At 33.0% G+C, this 22,009-nt stretch overlaps 1 protein-coding gene across 1 annotated transcript in view; it reads left to right on the forward strand.

Annotated features, from left to right (window-relative positions):
- The window catches only part of LOC149897676 (anillin-like), a 65,369-nt gene continuing 43,360 nt past the window's right edge, over positions 1–22,009 (forward strand). Inside the window, exons 1-6 of the mRNA XM_090116074.1 lie at positions 1–194; positions 286–769; positions 2,233–2,349; positions 2,803–2,984; positions 4,207–4,350; positions 5,007–5,078. Coding sequence (XP_089972200.1) covers positions 177–194; positions 286–769; positions 2,233–2,349; positions 2,803–2,984; positions 4,207–4,350; positions 5,007–5,078 — 1,017 coding nt within the window. The 5' untranslated portion in view covers positions 1–176. The remainder of the gene's footprint in view (positions 195–285; positions 770–2,232; positions 2,350–2,802; positions 2,985–4,206; positions 4,351–5,006; positions 5,079–22,009) is intronic.

A 22,009-nucleotide genomic window follows, 5' to 3' on the forward strand; every position in this document is an offset into this window, starting at 1 on the left:
TAATTTAAAAATTTCAGTTTGTTGTTGTGTCAAAGTTGAAAACAAGTTGTAACGGGCGATTTTGGGAAATATAATTTTATCCATTAGTTTTAAATTGACGAAAGATCAAACTTGAGTTTGTAATTATTAAATGTTATGTCTGTATTGTGTGTTGTGTGAATTTTACCCGTTTCATCATGGATCCTTTTACTCAGGTTGGTTTTGATTTCCAATTCAACGGTTGGACAACCTTGAATTAAATCACCCATAATTCTTAAGAATTTATGCAATTTTAACTTATTACAGCGTATGTTAGAGCGAGCGCGAGCCAGACAAGAGAAAATAGATCAAAAACTAGCAAATTCTGGCCAGACAGTCCCTAAGCGGAAGCCGTTAGCCGAAAATATTGATTTAGTGAAAACGAAGGCGTCCCCAGTAAAATCACCGAGTAAACCGGCACGTGAATCGTTATTATCCCCTAAAAAGGCTGCCAAAGAGCCAATGAATTGTGACACTCCTGTGATAAAAAGGGTTATTGAGAAAACGGAACGTGTGGCATCATCGCCTCAAAAGTCAAGGAACGATGTAATTGTAACGAAGAAAGAGTTCAAGAGTCCGAAACGGGGCAGTTTGACGAGGAGAAACTCTGATGTGTCGGTGGAAATTAACATTTCTCATAGAAATGACATCCAAATTGAGGTTCAAGTGGAAGAACGGGATGCCCCTATCAGCATTGTGTATGATCCCGACTTGGAAAGAGGAACTAATGTAGTTATTAAAGAAATTGAAGGTGAGTTAATACACAATGTTGAGTAAATTATTTTATAATTCATCTGTGAGTAAGTATTGTGAATATGAGTGAGTAATAATCTGCTTATCTATTTCAAGTTAAACAGGAAACAAAAGTTTGAAAAAATCTTTCAGATAACATTATTTTATAGTGATTTAGGCAATAGTCGCTTGTACAGCCAGTCTCGTTCCCGTACCCTGATTTTATATGCATTTTATTCAGTATAGTCTATTGATAGCCGTCCCATTTCACATATTGGTTGATAAAACCATAGAAAATGTCCCCCCCCATGTTATTGTTAACAACACAGCCACATAATATAGAATACTAGATTTCTGCCTGCGGCTTTGCCCGCGTTTTCAAAGGAAAACCCGCATAGTTCTCATTCCCGTGGGATTTCCGTGATAAAACCTATCCTATGTGTTCCTAGTTGTATCCTAGTTACCCTCTATATGTGTGCTAAATTTCATTGTAATTGGTTCAATAGTTTATGCGTGAAAGCCATACATACAAATAATATAATAAATAATAAACCTTTCCTCTTTATAACTAATATTAGTATAGATAAGTTCAATCTTTTATAAATTAAATTTAATAATGAACAAAGGTGATAATTCATACATTTTAAAATATAAATTCCTTTTTTTAATTTATTTAACTTTGTAAATTTTTTCCAAACATTACCACACTCCTTTAAAAAGTAACTCACTAATTCTCTTTTATATTTTCTCATCAAATAACAGTCATTAATAATCATCTCAAACAAACATCGGTCGTTAACACAAAATAGAGTTTCCTGTAAACAAACGTTAGTCACTGATAGTGTACCGCAAATGATGAGCTCCTAAACAATTAGTAAACAAAATTAAGAAATGTCGTGTGAACAGATTCTGTTTTTATTTAGTTTTGTGTACTGTTTTGTGGTAGATTGTGTTGTGAGAAACTTAAAATGAATGGTAAGGAATAAGTAAAGTAATTATTATTTAATAGCATAGTTCCTGATAGTTGTGTAGTTGTTAGTGATATAAGATGTTGAAAAAGTTACTTACTCCTTGTGTGATTGATGTTGTTTTGTTTTCAAGGTCAGTTTTTATATAAAAGTATATGGGAGGATAGATGTATCCATATATTTGGATAGATCTAAAGAATTAGGTATAGTTAGGATACTTGCATTTTATGGCAAATAACAATAGTTTGTGAATTTAGTTTATTGCAAACTAGCGGCCTACCCCAGTTTCACCCATGGTAGATGTTTACGTTTTCTCTGAATAAGAACCATCCCTGTACTTCAAGGAATATTAAAAAAGAAACAACAAAATTGGTTCAGCCCTTCTCGAGTTATGCGATCACCAGCACATTTTGCGATTCATTTTTATAGATAAAAATAATAGAAGAAAGTAGAGTCTTTAATCATGATGTTTAACATTAATTTTTTATTTTTAATTTTTATGTTATAATTTCAGACCAAACATCAAAAGAAGAGACAAATGTACCTGATATGACTGACAATAAGACTGAGAAATCAAATGTACGGAATAACTTCAAATCAAGACTGGACCGGCTTGGGAATTTATATTCTGGTAGGTTGAATTTACTTTGTTATTTCTTAAAGAATCTGTTCGAAATGTACAGACAGAAGTTTTTAATTTATTACTCATACATAGTAACTATTCAAAATGACAATCCACCATCAATATTTGTTTCTTTATTATTTTAAATGAAAAGTTGTCTAAATTTTTTTTGAAGTGAAACTTCTTTAGGCGCGTTGTGAGTAAAATTTAAAAGTTGCGTCATGGCAATACCATCACGTCATGGAGTAAGGCGACGATTTTGGTATCTTTGAATCTTGCCAAAGAAGTTTCACTTCTGACACTTGTGCTCTGCACACACGCTCTTTTTCATAGCAAAGTTAAAGTGCTTCTAAGTTCTAAAAGAAATGTTGTAGGAAAAATAATAATTTACTTTAGTTCAGTTACCATAATATTATATTGCCATAATTTTAACATAAATATATTTATTTCTTTTATTTTCAGATAAGCCCGACCTCTCGTCTCCCATACATCGGACTGAGTTGGATTTCTCGGCAGCGACACCGCCAAAGGAACCGAAACCTACACAACAGCCGAAACAAGACGGCAAAAAGAAGTTTGGTAGATTGGCAGCGCTAGCCGATCAGATAAATAACTGGGAGGATGATCTGAGTCATCATACTTTTGTGAGTATTTTGTACTAAATAAGGTTTAACTGTACTAAATAGTCTATTGGACATTTTGATTTTTTTCTATTTGCCATTTTATGATACTGGATACCTTTAAACATTATTTGTTAATTTATTTGACACATAAGCTTAACTGATCACGAGATAGCTGTGAATCTGTTGCCCCTAATGTTATAAATTTAGAATTTAGAAAATAAATTCAGAATTACTTATTAAAAGGTCGCCGATAAATCCGAGCGGCGTTTATTTAAACATTAATTTTAAATTAACGCCTTATTATGGGACAATAATTTTCAAATTCTTTTATATACTTAGGCCCTGCGCAGACGGCACACTTTTTGTGCGATCGAGTCTGCGGCGCACAAAAAGTCTGCATGGCGCGCAAAAAGTCGGTCGCGGATTTTTCACAGACTCAACGCACACGACGCACATCATCGATCATTTTGTCGGCAGAGCTGTAGGGATGTAGACGCTATGGAAATCGTGCAGAGATCGCGAAGTATTATTTTGTACATGAAGTACAGTAAAAGAAAAAGAAATATATAATTACGTCCACCCCTAGCAAATGCAGATTGCCGACTAAAGTGTGCGCCGTCTGCGTTAGCGCGCGTTGAAGCAAACGTTCAATTCTTTTCACACACTTTTTGTGCGGAGCGGCGCGCCGCGGCGCGGTGCGGTCTGCCCGAATTACACGGATTTTTTGTGCGACGGACTTTTTGCGCGTCGTGTGCGTTACTGCATATAATTTCATAGGTTCTATTTTCACAGACTAAAAAGTGCGTCACGGATAGTCTGTCGTCTGCGCAGGGCCTTAGACACATTAGAAAATTGCAAGAATATAAGTTGTAGGCACAGTTTTGTTTTGGACTAATTTTTAATGTGATTGTGAGTCCAAGCCCCTCACTACATCACTACATAGTATAAAACAAAGTCGCTTTCTCTGTCCCTATGTCCCTTTGTATGCATAAAATCTTTAAAACTACGCAACGGATTTTGATGCAGTTTTTTTTAATAGATACAGTGATTCAATAGGAAGGTTTTACTATATTATTTTTAGGGTAAGCTAGTGAATTAATAAAAACACTTTATATGCACTAATACAAGGAAACAATACGAAAGGACATAGGCCTTCTTCCATCTTTTTAATTAGTATAAGAATAAAAAGTCTTATTTTTACCAATTTAAACATATTATTATTAGCTTTAACATATTATTATAGCAACAACCAGAACCCAAGAAGCCCGCGCCAGCTAAAAAATACGGAAAACCAAAGGAAGAGAAATTGGACGCCTCCACATTGGATGTGTCTATCCACTCCTTAAAAGACATCAATACTGTGTTGCAAACAGCTACGAAAGCTAAGGTATCGTGTAAACAAGTAATCTTTACTAATATTATAAAGTTGAAGAGTTTGTTTGTTTGTTTGAACCCGCTAATCTCAGGAACTACTGGTCCGATTTGAAAAATTCTTTCAGTGCTAGATAGTCCATTTATCGAGGAAGGCTATAGGGCAGGCTATATATCATCACGCTAAGACCAAAGAGAGCGGTGCAATGCGGGTGAAACCGCGGGGAACAGCTAGTATAAAATAAAGCTAATTGAAATAAAAGTATGCATAAAAATCGCATTTTCTAAGTATAATTCATAATTGGCCAGAGAAAGGCATTCAACCACATTTTCAGCTATTATAAGCTGTATTTTATATAATTATTTTATCTTTTTTCGCTCTTTTGATTTTAATTTTAAAGTTGCCTTTTGTACAGTAATGTGTTATATAGGAATCAAGTGGTTTTTTTTTGTTATAATAATTCTATGATACTACAAAAAATGCCCAAAAAAAAAGGACTTGAAAAATTAGACCCTTCTGGCACAGCCATGTAAACATTTTCTATTATTACACAAAGGAAAGTGAAAATATCATTTAAAATCTCTGCATTTCGTAATACATAGTTCGTTTGGTAGTTTATGAGTAATCAGAAAATTAGTAAACAAACAGTCAAACTCATAATTTGGTTACAGCCCACTAGTAAGACAACAAAACCGACGACAAACGAGTGTCAAAGACTCAACAAAGAAATAGTCGCAGAACTGGTAAGTCATAGATGTTTAAGATGGTTGTTATAATCATGCTCATGTTGTATTTTCAGCTTTTTCTTGTTAATCTTTTTCGTAAATAAGGAGATATTTCAGTAAAAAACATTTATTGATACTGATTATTTATAGAAGAATTTCTTATTAGAGAGTGAACAAAAAAATGTCGACCATATTTAAGTATTTGGTTACGGTTTTGGTCGCAATAATTTTCCAAATTTAAGTTAGATACATACAAGTCGTGGTTGTATTTGTACTGAAAGCAAAATCCATATTAAAGTCGTAACTTATGACTTTTATGTTTAAAAAGGTGAGTACATTCCATTTTATATTCACAATTTCACAATTTATAGAAAGTAAACTGCATCAGGAAGTAATAAAAATATATATTTATCATGTCGTTAAATTCCGATTTGTTTATTATACTCTTTATCGTATAAAATACTCATTTGTGATTATTAATTTGATATTTCATTGGCACGGGTTATATCATGATATGATCATTTATTGGGTCAGATTATACGTGACTGCAAGCATGTTTTTTACACTTGTAATTAACAAAATATTATTTTAACTGTAAATATATATAATCAAATAATATTTCGTGAAAATGGAATGATTTCTTGTAGATATTTTTTTTTGTATTTTTTTTATAAAAGTAATTCCTACGATTGGAAATTGGTGGCGGGAAAAAACTAACATTGGTGTTGGTAAGAATAAAATAAAATAATTGGTCTTACAAAATCGAGTTTTTTTTGCGGATAATAAATTTGACGGAGTTGCATCGGATTTAAATTATAAAATTTAACAATGGATTGGTATTTATTTACGTTTTTATTACGCGTTGAATGATTTTTATTTTATACTTAACATGAATTATTTTTAATAACGATGTACAAAATTGTGTTATGTATATTCAAATAATGTTTATAATACACTTATTCATAAATTATACAATTTAATGAGTTACTGAGAACTTTGACAAAAAAATTAAAGATGCGGGTGAGCGGAAATTTATTTGTAATAATATTATCTTATGGCTTTATGGTTGCATTCGTATTTCGTTTCGTTCGTTCGAAATGTTAATAATATTTTTTAGGGATGTAACGATACATGATTTTGCCGATACGATACCGATACCGATATTTGTAGTAATGTATCGGCGATACCGATACCGATACCGATTTCGATGGCTTGGTAGAAAAATAAATAGTGAATTATGCATAAAAAGTTACCAACATTTAACAGAGACAACTGTTAATCGTATTCTTTTAAATAAAAATGCCAAATCAAAAAACAACAAAACCATTTATTTTAGTATTATTATTTTACGAAGTCAGTTAAACTTTAAGTAATACACATACAATCAGTACCTAATAAAAGTTTACTATAATTGGTAGAGTTTTTTCAGAAAACAAAGTGCGCACGCGCGGGCGGCCTCCCGCATCGTTCATTGGGCGCGGATTTTTGAATTATTTGATATCAAAAAAATTGGTTGTTTGTAAAGTAGGTTTACGATCGAGATGTTGATAATAATAAAAACATATAATAAAAACATGTAGAACGGCATACAGGAACCTTGGATTTGTTTTGAGACAGGCTAAGGACTTTACTAACATTACAACACTTAAGGTTCTATATAACGCGTTAGTAAGAAGTCGTTTGGAACACAATGCTGCAATATGGGCTCCTCATGAAGACAAATATAATTAAATGTTAGAGCGGGTCCAAAATAAATTCATGAGACATTTATATTTAAAACTGTATGGTGTATATCCTTTTTATCCGTTGATGTACCCTACCTTATTTGTATTGGGTATGGTGGGGTACAATCAATTAAGTGTACGGCGTGACTTTTCGCTTGCCGTTTATATTATAAGTCTTCTTCGTGGTAGGGAACAGAACTCAAGACTACTTGAATGTGTGAGTTTCTGCGTCCCCACCAGATTCGCGTGGAAACGGCACCGTTCACCACTGTTGCTAGTGCCCACAGCACGAACCAACCTTCTTGCGAAAGCACCAATGGTACGGGCCATCCGCATAATAAATGAAGCGCACGAAAGAGCGGACTTATTTCATTGTCCTATGAGTGAATTCGCAAGGGTGATATTGCAGTTAATCTGTTATTGTTAGTAAGTTCTTTAAATTTTTCTATGTCTATGTTAAGTTATGTATGTAATTTTAATTTAGTATTTAAGTTAGATAAGTTTCTTTTGTAAAATAAAATTGTATCTGTGTCGCATTGGGCATTGTCCTGTAATGGCATGTGATGTTTTTTAAATAAAATAAATAAATAAATAAATGTTTACGTGATAACATAATGCAGTGGCAGCGCTCGAGATGAAACGGGAGATCGGTCCGTCTCTCTCTCGTTATACCTGCGATCGCGCTCGTGAGGTTTTGGTGTGACACAAGTTTATGAACATGTCACCCGACTAAAACGATTTTAAAAACGTTATCACGTTAAAAATTAAAAAAATTCAAAATTATTTCTTTCTTTCCTTTACATAAACAAATTTGTGATTGGAACACTCCTAGTAAGCAAATAAAATGCTTGTGTCAGGAGGTTCCGCTCTTCCTTAACACTATTACAGAAACAGAAATAAAACAATATGAATGAATACAATGCAAAAACATAAAAGAAAAGAAAGAATTTAATAAAAAAATATCGGTATCGGTTGATTTATTATCGGCGATACCGATATATCGGCTTGCCGATATATCGGCCGATATATCGGTATCGGTATCGGTATCGTTACATCCCTAATATTTTTAATAATTAATTAATCAAACTAGGATTGCATTTATTTATAAATACTTATTTTTATTTAAAATAGAAGGTCGTACCAGAAGTAGTTTGACGAACAAATTTGCCTACCGATTTGGGACTTGGGTTGTTCGTCAGCGACCTTACAATATGTTACAAGTATTACAGGACAACAATGGTATAGAGTAGACTTAACCATAAAAAAAATTGTTGCACGATAACTCTAGTCATGGTGACTATTGCCTGACTACGAATTTGTTTATTTTATTCGCGTTGCATTTAGTTACCTACTGTGCCTTTTTTATATTGATATTTAACAGTTGATTATGTATGATGTTCTAATGTATTATATACATATTTAAAAAAATAAAATTATAGATGCAATGGCATCTTAATCAATAAATATGATTTTATTCGACAATTCAATAAAGAAGCGCGATTTGTGTAAAAAAAAAATTGGTTGTCTGTAAAATCGGTTTACTGACGATAGTTGAACGTGACAACGGCCTATTGTGCTTCTTTGTCGCTCGTTCCGCGCTCTCGCTTGCACTTCAAGCCTACATGGAACGCCTCTGAGCGAGGTAACGCCGCATGAGTCATGTTTTTTCGTGCGTGCAGCCGGCTATCGAATTATAAGACGTTGTCACGTCAAAAAAAGAATATTTAAAATATCCTCCATAAACAAAACAACAGCGACTCCACGCCTCTCCTGTGAAATCCTCTATTACTGTCACGCACTAGTCGACAATTTGACGTTACCCGACACGCATACATAACAACTGTCTCTGGACCCGACTGTTGCGTAGTACATTAGCATATAGGTACTAATGTAGATGCGATAAGAATACTCTTGCTTTCAAGGGGTTATGTTAATCCATATTTGTACTGTACTAGTTTTCCGCCCGTGGCTTAGCCCGCTTTTTTTAAAGCCTAATAAATTATACACTAACACTCATCAATCTATATCACTACATAGTATAAAACAAAGTCGCTTTCCCTGTCCCTATGTCCCTATGTCCCTTTGTACGCTTAAATCTTTGAAACTACGCAACGGATTTTGATGCGGTTTTTTTTAATAGATAGAGTGATTCAAGAGGAAGGTTTATATGTATAATAAAATCCATCAAATAGTGGAGAAGTACTGTTATTTTTGAGGTTTCTAATGTGATGTCGTAAAAAATTACATTTTTTCCGCTTACATTGCAAACGCAGGCTGAACCCTACGAGTTTTATCAAAATAATGTACTAAGTATTATACACATTGAAAAGGTCTACAGAAAAGTTCGCGATGGTATATGTCTATCTCTTATGGATAACCCACAATAACTTTTTTTTGTCATTTACTTTTTACGACAAATAATGGCTAATTTCCGATGCGATTTTAACCAATACAGCATTAATCCATAACCAATTAAATACCTTGAATACATTGTTCATTTAATATAGATCTATATGGCCGTTTACACCGTATGATTTAAGTGAATATTTTCGAAGATATTACAGATTTAAAAATTGCGGGACGTAGCGTTTGCGGCGGTACCGGCCGGCCGCCCGGCTATCTTTTTTATACCCGTGCGAAGCCGGAGCGGGCCGCTATGTTTTTATATACAAAGTTCACAGTTTTTCTGTAGTGTATTTAGTATCAGCATTGCACCCGTGCGAAGCCGGGGCGGGTCGCTAGTATTATAATATATACCTATCGAGTACGAGTTTTTACTCGCATTGCTCTGCTGCTATTGGTCTTAACGTGATGATATATATTGCCTATACAATATATAGCCTTCTATGATAAATGGGCTATCTAACACTGAATTTTCAAATTTTTCAAATCGGCCCCGTAGTTCCTGATATTAGCGCGTTCAACCAAAAAAAAAAAGTCTTCAGCAAGCTATAGACATTCTTGCTTTTGGCTTTTTAGTCGATAGTAACAAACAACACTTATCACGCTTACACTTAACTCAGCAGTTGAGAACCAAGTTATAAAAAAGCGGAATCAGAAGAAGCTCAAAATCGTCGTCTTACTCCATGACGTGACGGTACTGTCATGTCGTCACCTTGAAGTTTTACTCTCAACGCGCCTAAAGAAGTTTCACTTCAAAAAACTTAAAAAATATCATGAAAAATTTAACCTTTAATTATATGTATGTCACTACCTATATGGCAGTAAAGAATATCGATCAGTGAACCAAATATGAAATGTAGCTGACCTATAAATATACACAACTTAATTGACCTATTTTATAAACTTTGTGATGACAATATTGATTTACCTTAAAAAGTTTTTTGTCCATTGCTTGATTGAATCAAAATTAGTCTTTTCAGGGTAAAGTTATTTTACAGTTTCAACTGAAACTAATAACGTTTCTCTTTGTCTCATTCTGGTGTTAATTAATTATTATTATATTATTAAAACTATTGAAATTTCACGTTAGCGTGGGAACTTATAAATAAATCTTATTGTTCCCTACAAATAAATAGTAGGTTGTCTATATTGTGCTATTGAGTCGATATTATTTATAGTAATCTAATGATGCAACGCAATCACATCAGGTTTTTAAGAGCGAGCGCGCACGAGCAACTTTGTCTCCGCAACTATTTTGTCTCCGCAACTATTTTGTCTCTTCACCCATGGGCTAGTATGAAAGTGCGCGCACGTAGCGACGCAACTCCCCATACAAATTGAAGGGAGAGACAAAATAGTTGCGGAGACAAAGTTGCTCGTGCGCGCTCGCTCTAATTAAATTATTTGAAATATTGAGAAGTCTTGAAATATTAACGAGGAATATTTTCAACCAAATTCAAAAGAAGGAGGGTTTCCATTCGATACTATTTTATTGAATTTGTTAGCTTAGAACTTTTGACTGGGTGAACCGATTTTGATGTTAAGGTATCTAGTGCCGTCCGATTGTTCCCATTTTTCGTCTAGTTTTTATAATGGAAAAGGTATAATAATGATAAGAAATAAACATGAAGATATTAAATTTTAATTCATTAACAATAGGTACCTACATGTTCTTTTCTTTTTATTCGACATTTGTTTGCATTGGAGACCTTTAAAACTGGATTTGATATCTCGATTTGTGCATCAAAAAGCTATTTTTAGAAATGTCGGTAAACTGTTGCTTGTTATATGAATCGTGTAGGTACTTTTGAGTGGATTTTTTTTGCAATTTTTTATCAATAATATTAGTTAGATGAATTATTGCTATAATTCGTAAAATCGCAATATCTAATATTGTAATTATCTGGCATATTACTAGTTCTCAAGAAATGTAGATAATATAATATAATAGTTGTCGTGTTTAAAATTACAACAAATTGTTTTAAATTATAGGATAACAGTTAATTATTTAAATTGCGGCTAATTTACTGCAATGCTTGCATGACGCAATTAAAATTATTATTTATTCTATACTAAGATGAGACAGACTTAGGAATAAATATACCTATGCAATCTTTCCGCGCGTTACTTCGCATTAAGAGCCAACAAAACGAGTAAGAGAATCAAAATTTGGTTTTCCTAATATATCTATTGCTGTCGCGCTATGCCTCAAACCTCCCCCAGAGCGCGACAGGGACAACTGCAGCTCGGGCCGAAAATACCTAGGAAAATTCATTGAGATATTAATACTACGTATGGAGACGACACTGACTACATCACATAATATGTTCCGCTCAACATAGGCCAAATGGCTTATCTGCACTCAGTCGCTTTAGCGTGATGGTCGCGTTCATGTCTTATTTGTTTTAAAGCAAAAAAAACCAAGAAACTCGCAGTAAATATGCCCTCGAGTGTGTTGCGATATTGCACTTATAATTCAAGAAATGCGGCAAAGTGCAAAGAAATAACTTTTCATCGGTAATTCGTAGTCCCCTGTTTCCTCCTCCAATACTGGACCGATTTAATTACTTTTATACATATAATTTAGTAGGGAAAAGTAGGCTATGTTCCTACGTTTTGCTTATTTATATAATGTTCATAAATTAGTTTTAAGTAAGACAGAACATAACGGAAAATCTGTCCAATTTCTTACGTTTTGAAAGATTCATAGGTATCTTTTTTTAATAATTAAGATAATATGAAAAAAAGGAAAACGTAGGAACATGGCTAAAGTTACCATAGATTAATAGTAAAAAATATATTGCTCTAGTGACACAATCCAGGGAGGAAACAGGGGACTACGTTTGTATGGAAAAACGGCTCTTGTGTTTGCTCTTAAAATCCTCATCCAAATCCGTCGCGTAGTTTTAAACAATAAAGTAAAGGAGCTAATTATTTGGTAATAAGGTTTTAAATGTATAGATTTTTAATGCATTCGATTGTTCGACCTAAATTAATGTAAGAGGAGGAAGACACATACAAAACGAGTGACAAAAGTGTCTTATAACAGAACTGTAATAAATATTTGTATCAAATTGAGAGACTAATCGTACGCACAGTCAACACTTTGGATAATGTTACAAGATGCGTTTACGACTCGTTTCATGTTTTATAGTGTGCCTATTGGGTGGCCGCTGTTTGGATGACAAAATGTAGGTTCTGTCATCTGTGTTTGTGGATTAAAAGTAAATAGGTAAATGTCAAAATTGATTCCACCTTTAATTAAATTTTTATAGAGAAGAAAGATAAGCTTCTTGTCTTCTTTTCTTGATTTCGATTCGATTCTTTCTTTAGTATTTGCTATTGTATCTTCAAGAGAAATATCGTCCAATGTTATTCCGTCACAAGCATTGTATTTCTATATTATGTTCCAAAATAACACATTCGTAAAACATAATCGACATTACCTAAATACAAAAAAAAAATGAATACTTATACTTATATAATAATATTTAATAGGTATGTACATATTATTATACTCAATACATAAGAGCCCTTTGTTTTGGTTCTCGAAATATGTTTTACGATGTCCATTGAAAAAGGAATTTTTGAAGTTTCAACAGCCCTTTGTCTGAAGTTTTATGAGCGTTTTCTTTTATATTTCTCATGGTTATTATGGTACTCTGCGATCGGGATTTCATTTTCGCCTTTGGCCTTTGGGGCCATGTCGAATTGGCAAATAAAATTTTGAGGTATTTAGTTTTACATATATTATGGTGTTCATTGTATTTTCGTGCGTTACCTATCACATACGCTATACATAAATATAAATTATATTTATGTATAGCGATGTTTTAACATAATTTCACAAGCTATTATATAGTTTACAGTTTACACTTTACAGCTATTTGTGTACTCTATACTAATTTTAAAGAAACCTTTGTATTTTTGTATTGAATAGGCTCAAAAACTACTGGACCGATTTCAAAATTTCTTTGACCATTATTTAGAGGGATTCTTCCGAATCCGTATAGGCTACATTTTATCCCGGTAAATATGTACCACGGGCGGACCGCTAGTTCTTTAATCTTTTTATATAAATGTAGGTACCGGCCGAATTGATAACCTCCTTCTTTTTTAGAAGTCGGATAAAAATAAGTAGGTATTAAATAAAAACTGTCACCCTTGATTTGTAACGAGTTTTTCTAATGATAAGAGTCAATGATAAATGTGGTTTAAATAAATTATATGTTTGAATAGGTCGTTTGGCATGCGGGTGGTATCTAAATGGAATCTATGGTAGTGTACTTATTTACAAGAGAATAAGGACAAAAAATAGTGGTTTTAAATTGTATTTTGTTAAACAGCATCTTGCTATATAATATTGGTAGATAGTAACTTCAAGTTGCAGGGCAGAGATCGTTTTCAGTGTTAAGCCTGTCCTTTGTATTTTTTCTGTGTAATGTAATATGTATCCCCTCTTTTATCAGCGTTGAAGATTGTCATTTCAATAATTATTCGTTTTAATAAAATTAAAGTATTATTTTATTTAAAAAGGTATTATGTAGATGTAGTCAATAATTTTATAAGATAATGTCTGTGATAATGTTCTCATAATGAGCGTTTATAAAAACTTAATAATAATTTATCTCTTTGAGACAGAATCGTGTCCATTTAATATCATTTGCATATTTTTTACAATCTTATGTGAATAAACGGCTGTTGAACTGATGATAGCTTAAATGAATAATAATATACAATATATTATTAAATTTCACATTATTAAAACGGTTGTTATTTATGCAGCTCGCCTCGACTTCGTCTAGGATACCGTGAAGATAAAATCACCCTTGTCTAATTATAAATCTTAACTATTGACCCACTAGAATAGATTTTAAATGGAATCGTTCGAGCAGTTTTAGACGGGTTCAGTGGCATACCTATAACTAGTTTAATTACTAGATTAAAATATGATAATAACAACACTCTTCTTATGTAGTAGTAGTATGTATTACACTATCACTACATAGTATAAAACAAAGTCGCTTTCTCTGTCCCTATGTCCTTATATATGCTTAAATCTTTAAAATTACGCAACGGATTTTGATGCGGTTTTTTTTAATAGATAGAGTGATTCAAGAGGAAGGTTTTAGTATATAATTTATTATGTTTAAGCGGGCGAAGCCGCGGGCGGAATGCTAGTTATAAGTACATAAATTACAACTGATCACCACTATACACACCATAGATTTTCTTTTTGAAAGTCCGTACATCCTACGCCATCAGACATCATGGTAGTCGCCCTGAACGTTTTTCTTCGATTTGTTTGTTCTTTGTACGTCTTCACTCTTCAAGCAAATAGTCATAGCTTGAAGAACTGGTATGTCTTGGAAACCAGCTCTTATTGTTCAAGGTATAGTGGCTAAGTATAGTTTGTTGAACTGATTTTTTGCGTATCGACTAAGCCGGTTGCACTTGCACGGTTTTTTGTTGGCTCAGAATGGTCGCGGAGTGCAACGAACCTGGTTATGGATGAATACGCGTCTAGGACAATTTTTATAGCGGTATGTGGATTATGATGACAAACAAAGTAAAACAAAACAAAGGATTAGATCAACACAAAGCAGCATGGAGAGAAGCATGCTAAACCTAAGGAAAATATATAAAATTAAAAACACATCAATCCGAGGAAAAACAAATTTAACTGACGCTCTCACACAGGCACTGAAACTCAAGTGGCAATGGGCTGGACACATAAGTCGTTATACTGACGGACGTTGGACATCAGAAACATCATTGTGGAAAGGACCAGAAGGATTGAGGAATGTAGGCAGACCAATCAGACGGTGGTCTGATGACATTGTCGATATAGCTGGGAAGGACTGGGTTTCCTGCGGTATGGACCGGCACAAGTGGAGGAAGATGGAGGAGGCCTTCACCCAATGTGGGATCCAACACAACAACTAATATTTATGTAGTAATTGATAATAAATTTCACATCTACTTACTAACACAAATTGTAAAACTGTCAAATTTAAATTAATATGTAATTAATTGTAATATGTAATAAATGTATTACTAACAAAAATTGTAAAAATTGTAAAACTGTTGTGTGGAAATAAAAGGCTTTTTTATTTTTTTTTATTTATTTATTTATGTGGATTATGAGGATTGTCTCGAAAGATGGCTTGTCCTGCGGCGCCTTTGATGTACGCTGCGATTGCGAGATATTATGGTGTATGACTGGTTTAAGGAGACGCAAATGTTTTTAGCTTTTTATGCATAAAACATTAGGTTACCTAAAACTTAAGGTTAAATTTGGTAATAAAGAGCGTCAAAATAATTTATCTACGACTGTTAGAATATGATGTGCGGTACAGTAATACGCGAATTTTGTTCAAGAAGATATTGTTTAAATACAGTAAAGCCCGATTTTTGAGCCGCAAAAAATCTAAAATTACAAGATAATTATTGGAAAAAGGTAGGGTAATAAATGTAGTGAAATAAATGAACAAGCTCTGAAACCTTTAGATATTCGTATATTTATTTATTACCCTTTTTAGTTCATTGTACATACATGAATTAAAATACAACGAAAATAAACATTATGCTATAGTTACCTTAGTTTTGGCACAACTGCAACGTTCGTATAAGAATCGATTCCACATCCCTTGGCAACGGATACTAACCACTGCGTAAATAGGTCGGCAATCAAGGGATACCTTAGTAATGTCCTTTATGATAGGGATTGTAATAATACGAACTGCTAATGGATTCAGTAAGAATGAAAAAACGTTTTTTATTTCGATAATAAAATTGTCGCTTATAAGAAGAAAGTCTATTGTCTAATGACTCTGTGCTCTAAGCTAAGCCTTTTAAGCTCTCGATTAGGGATGTAACGATACATGATTTTGCCGATACGATACCGATACCGATATTTGTAGTAATGTATCGGCGATACCGATACCGATACCGATTTCGATGGCTTGGTAGAAAAATAAATAGTGAATTATGCATAAAAAGTTACCAACATTTAACAGAGACAACTGTTAATCGTATTCTTTTAAATAAAAATGCCAAATCAAAAAACAACAAAACCATTTATTTTAGTATTATTATTTTACGAAGTCAGTTAAACTTTAAGTAATACACATACAATCAGTACCTAATAAAAGTTTACTATAATTGGTAGAGTTTTTTCAGAAAACAAAGTGCGCACGCGCGGGCGGCCTCCCGCATCGTTCATTGGGCGCGGATTTTTGAATTATTTGATATCAAAAAAATTGGTTGTTTGTAAAGTAGGTTTACGATCGAGATGTTGATAATAATAAAAACATATAATAAAAACATGTAGAACGGCATACAGGAACCTTGGATTTGTTTTGAGACAGGCTAAGGACTTTACTAACATTACAACACTTAAGGTTCTATATAACGCGTTAGTAAGAAGTCGTTTGGAACACAATGCTGCAATATGGGCTCCTCATGAAGACAAATATAATTAAATGTTAGAGCGGGTCCAAAATAAATTCATGAGACATTTATATTTAAAACTGTATGGTGTATATCCTTTTTATCCGTTGATGTACCCTACCTTATTTGTATTGGGTATGGTGGGGTACAATCAATTAAGTGTACGGCGTGACTTTTCGCTTGCCGTTTATATTATAAGTCTTCTTCGTGGTAGGGAACAGAACTCAAGACTACTTGAATGTGTGAGTTTCTGCGTCCCCACCAGATTCGCGTGGAAACGGCACCGTTCACCACTGTTGCTAGTGCCCACAGCACGAACCAACCTTCTTGCGAAAGCACCAATGGTACGGGCCATCCGCATAATAAATGAAGCGCACGAAAGAGCGGACTTATTTCATTGTCCTATGAGTGAATTCGCAAGGGTGATATTGCAGTTAATCTGTTATTGTTAGTAAGTTCTTTAAATTTTTCTATGTCTATGTTAAGTTATGTATGTAATTTTAATTTAGTATTTAAGTTAGATAAGTTTCTTTTGTAAAATAAAATTGTATCTGTGTCGCATTGGGCATTGTCCTGTAATGGCATGTGATGTTTTTTAAATAAAATAAATAAATAAATAAATGTTTACGTGATAACATAATGCAGTGGCAGCGCTCGAGATGAAACGGGAGATCGGTCCGTCTCTCTCTCGTTATACCTGCGATCGCGCTCGTGAGGTTTTGGTGTGACACAAGTTTATGAACATGTCACCCGACTAAAACGATTTTAAAAACGTTATCACGTTAAAAATTAAAAAAATTCAAAATTATTTCTTTCTTTCCTTTACATAAACAAATTTGTGATTGGAACACTCCTAGTAAGCAAATAAAATGCTTGTGTCAGGAGGTTCCGCTCTTCCTTAACACTATTACAGAAACAGAAATAAAACAATATGAATGAATACAATGCAAAAACATAAAAGAAAAGAAAGAATTTAATAAAAAAATATCGGTATCGGTTGATTTATTATCGGCGATACCGATATATCGGCTTGCCGATATATCGGCCGATATATCGGTATCGGTATCGGTATCGTTACATCCCTACTCTCGATATAACGACTACTGTATAAAACCAAATGAATTGGATTTATTGCATATATATATACTAGCGGTCCGCCCCGGCTTCGCCCGTGGTAACTGGTACCTACATGTTTAAACTATCCTATCTCTCAAGTTGGATCGAACTGCACATGGTGTGCGAATTTTATTATAATCGTTTAAGTGGTTTAGGAGTCCATTGAGGACAAACATTGTGACACGAGATTTAGATTAGACAAAAAATATTTAATACTAATTTATATATATTACTGGACTCTGCGGTTTCGGCTATGGTTTGAACAGTTTTTATTAGATTAAGTTGGAGAGGTCAATAACTTACCACACATGTTGGGGACACCGCTCAAATTTTGGAACAATTGGATAATAGATACCAATTTAACACGCTTAACGGAATACTTTCGATCATAGTAAAGTTGTGTAACTATTTATTATTTAATATTTATATTCATAGGCTTCGAAAAGTTTATGTTTACTTAGTTAACATATTTTTGGTAAACCATTAGGTACTTGTTTCCATTGTTATTTTTGTTAAAACTTAATTTTATTAGTGCATATTTTATATTCTAGGTGATCAAAAGTTTGGTACATTGTGATTCGATTTAGATAATTTTAGATAAATATTTGCTTTATATGCTTTAAAAGTTTTAAAATTGTTACACAAGCTGAAGATAAAAAACTGACATTGGAATTACATTTTTTTAAATATCTAGGTACTATTTTATTTTTATATGGATAAGAAAACTTTTTAATCAGAGTTACTATCCGGCTTATAAAAATCTCCTCTTTAAGTTGCAAAGTTGCAAATCACATATAGGTAGGTATTTGATATTTATACGAATAAATATTTGAATTTCAGACAACCTCATTGAATTTCAAAACTGAAATCGGTCCCAGATTTACAACATCGACTTCATTTTTATTGTATTTACTTATTCAGACGAATAAATCTGTATTTCCTTGAACTGATAATCGTATAGGAGCTACCGACGTTGACAAGTGAGAATTTTAGTATAGTTGGTTCTTTGATATACTGTTCCTCTTGCTATTTCGGTTAGAGTCCGGGCTGTCTGGCTGGTCGCAGTGGTTGCGTTTAGTAATGCGCATCTTATCTGTACAGGATAATTTCCTTAATTTTAAGTCATTTTTTAACGCGTAATTTTTAATATTTTGCCTTTAGATAGATCCATCAGACATAGTTTTTTTATTGCAAGACGTTTTTTTCGTTGTTAAATAGGTGCCAGACGCAATTTTTTATTTCGTTTTTATAAAAAATTCAAATTATTTTAGAATGTCTGTAAATTTCATATTATGTTCTTCAAACATAATATAATCTAAAATTAATTAGCCAGACGCTAATTCGATTGTTAAGTATTAAATAATGTGTATAAATAAAAAAAAGTAATGAAGCATGCAGCTCATCAGCTAGTGTATTTTAATTATGCGACAGGAAATAATTGCAAGAATACAATATTATTTACACTTGTTCTTATAAATAAAAGCTAAAATGAAAAAAAAAAACCATAAAAGTGAAAAATAAAATTTACCATACATTGAAAATAGAATAAAATCTATATCAATGAAGGTTAAACAATTAAATTGTTAAACTTAAAAGCCATCTTCATAATCATCATCATCATCACACACCACACCACACACGACACACACACGTGAACACACATACACTCGCATGTTTAAGTTTGTATTGAATTTAACTAAAGTAGTTAGCATGAATTTATATAGCTAGTATACTAGTGGTCCGCCCCGGCTTCGCCCGTGGTACCTACATGTTTAAACTATCCTATCTCTCAAGTTGGATCGAACTGCACATGGTGTGCGAATTTTATTATAATCGGTTAAGTGGTTTAGGAGTCCATTGAGGACAAACATTATGACACGAGATTTATGTATATATATTAAGATTAATGAATTAATATTGTTATCATCATCACTACATGGTATAAAACAAAGTCGCTTTCTCTGTCCCTATGTCCCTTTAAATCTTTGAAACTACGCAACGGATTTTGATGCGGTTTTTTTAATAGATAGAGTGATTCAAGAGGAAGGTTTATATGTATAATAACACCCATCAAATAGTGGAAAAGTACTGTTATTTTTGAGGTTTCTAATGTGATGTCGTAAATAATTACATTTTTTCCACATACAGTGCAAACGCAGGCTGAGCCCTACAAGTTTTATCAAAATAATGTACTAACTATAATAGTACACATTGAAAAGGTCTACAGAAAAGTCCGTGATGGCATATGTCTATCTCTTATGGATAACCCACAATAACTTTTTTTTGTCATTTACTTTTTACGACAAATAATAATGGCTAATTTTCGAAGCGATTTTAACCAATAGGTACAGCATTAATCCTTAACCAATTAAAGACCTTGAATACATTGTTCATTTAATATAGATCTATATGACCCTTTACACCGTATGATTTAAGTGAATATTTTCGAAGATATTACAGATTTAAAAATTGCGGGACGTAGCGTTTGCGGCGGTACCGGCCGGCGCGGCCGCCCGGCTATATATTTTATACCCGTGCGAAGCCGGAGCGGGCCGCTATGTACTTATTTAATATTTATATTCAACGTTCACAATTTTTCTGTAGTGTATTTAGTATCAGCATTGCACCCGTGCGAAGCCAGGGCCAGGCGGGGCGCTAGTTAGTTATAAAAAAATTGTTTTGTATAGAAGATTGTTGATGTACCCTAATAGTTTATTTTTTAGCCTAAGGAATAAAATGTACCAATGGAAGGTACTTGTTCCCACAACACAGGGAATCCTAGAGTAGGAACAATTCAATTTCTATGCATCGTATATTTTCGAAAAAAAAAAAAGTTATTTTTTATTGTTATTTAATTTTCGCGGCCGACCCTTTCTATCTCTCTTGCACTTTAAACTATCTCTCCATATACACAATCATCAAATTGTTATACTTACCTACTTTCACTACGTTTTTATTTGTACATATTTAATACTTAACAATCGAATTAGCGTCTGGCTAATTAATTTTAGATTATATTATGTTTGAAGAACATAATATGAAATTTACAGACATTCTAAAATAATTTGAATTTTTTATAAAAACGAAATAAAACATTGCGTCTGGCACCTATTTAACAACGAAAAAAACGTCTTGCAATAAAAAAATTATGTCTGATGGATCTATCTAAAGGCAAAATATTAAAAATTACGCGTTAAAAAATGACTTAAAATTAAGGAAATTATCCTGTGCAGATAAGATGCGCACTAAAAAACGCAACCACTGCGACCAGCCAGACAGCCCGGACTCTAACCGAAATAGCAAGAGGAACAGTATATCAAAAAACCAACTATACTAAAATGACTTTTTTTTTAACGTTAATAGCTCCCGTACCATAAGAGAAATTCGCATTTAAATGCCTGAGACAAGGCTGTCGTTGTTCTTTATAAAACCGCAGGTTTATGTATTCACTTTGTTATTTTGATGTTTTCCTCGTACCAGTACTTGGTATACTGGTTTAGATCTTATATTTAATGATTCGTAAAATATACCTATTACCTACTGTTTGTTGCAAAAATAAATGTCATTGATACACCTATAGATAGAGCCGATAGAGGAGGTAAAAAGGTGTATAAATATTATCTCAAAGTAAGGATATCTCCAGTAGATCTCCAGAATAAATAAACTACATTTCTCATAAATGTCTTATGCCATAATTTGCAAATATGTAAAGTAATTTTAACTTACAAGACGAGGTATAAAAAGATTAAAAAACAGTTAAAGGGTTTTTTGTATTCATTGTAACTAGAAAACTTCCTAGAAAAAAATGGTTAGTGTTTCATCATACTCGGGACAAAAAACAAACTGCATTAGCTTCATTTCAACAAATCGCACCTAAAACTTCCCGCCATAATAAACGTCATAGAACTATCCCAAAAATACAGATAATAAATAATTTCTCAATTTTTACAAAAATAGGTCGCACCTGAGGGTCGCACATCAAAAATAAATACAGATGATTATCTGGGACAGCATGTCACAGATTAAATAGAATTGCGGTTAAGTCGCATCGCATCATTAGAATTGGGAACAAAGCCCTTTGTGTGGATAATGAAGGCGTAATTGCTGATGTTTAAATTAATATTTTAATGTGATTAACTTTATTTAGACGCTTGTTTCACAATTATTTATATACTCTTTAAAATTTATATTAATTTTTGTACTTATAGTAGGTAATGATTGGATGTGTATGAATTAAATTTAAACTTATCCTTT

Source organism: Colias eurytheme, chromosome 25, assembly GCF_061535395.1.
Source record: "Colias eurytheme isolate Ceu_HAF_F1 chromosome 25, ilColEury1 Martin Lab GWU primary, whole genome shotgun sequence".
NCBI classification, from domain to species: domain Eukaryota; kingdom Metazoa; phylum Arthropoda; class Insecta; order Lepidoptera; family Pieridae; genus Colias; species Colias eurytheme.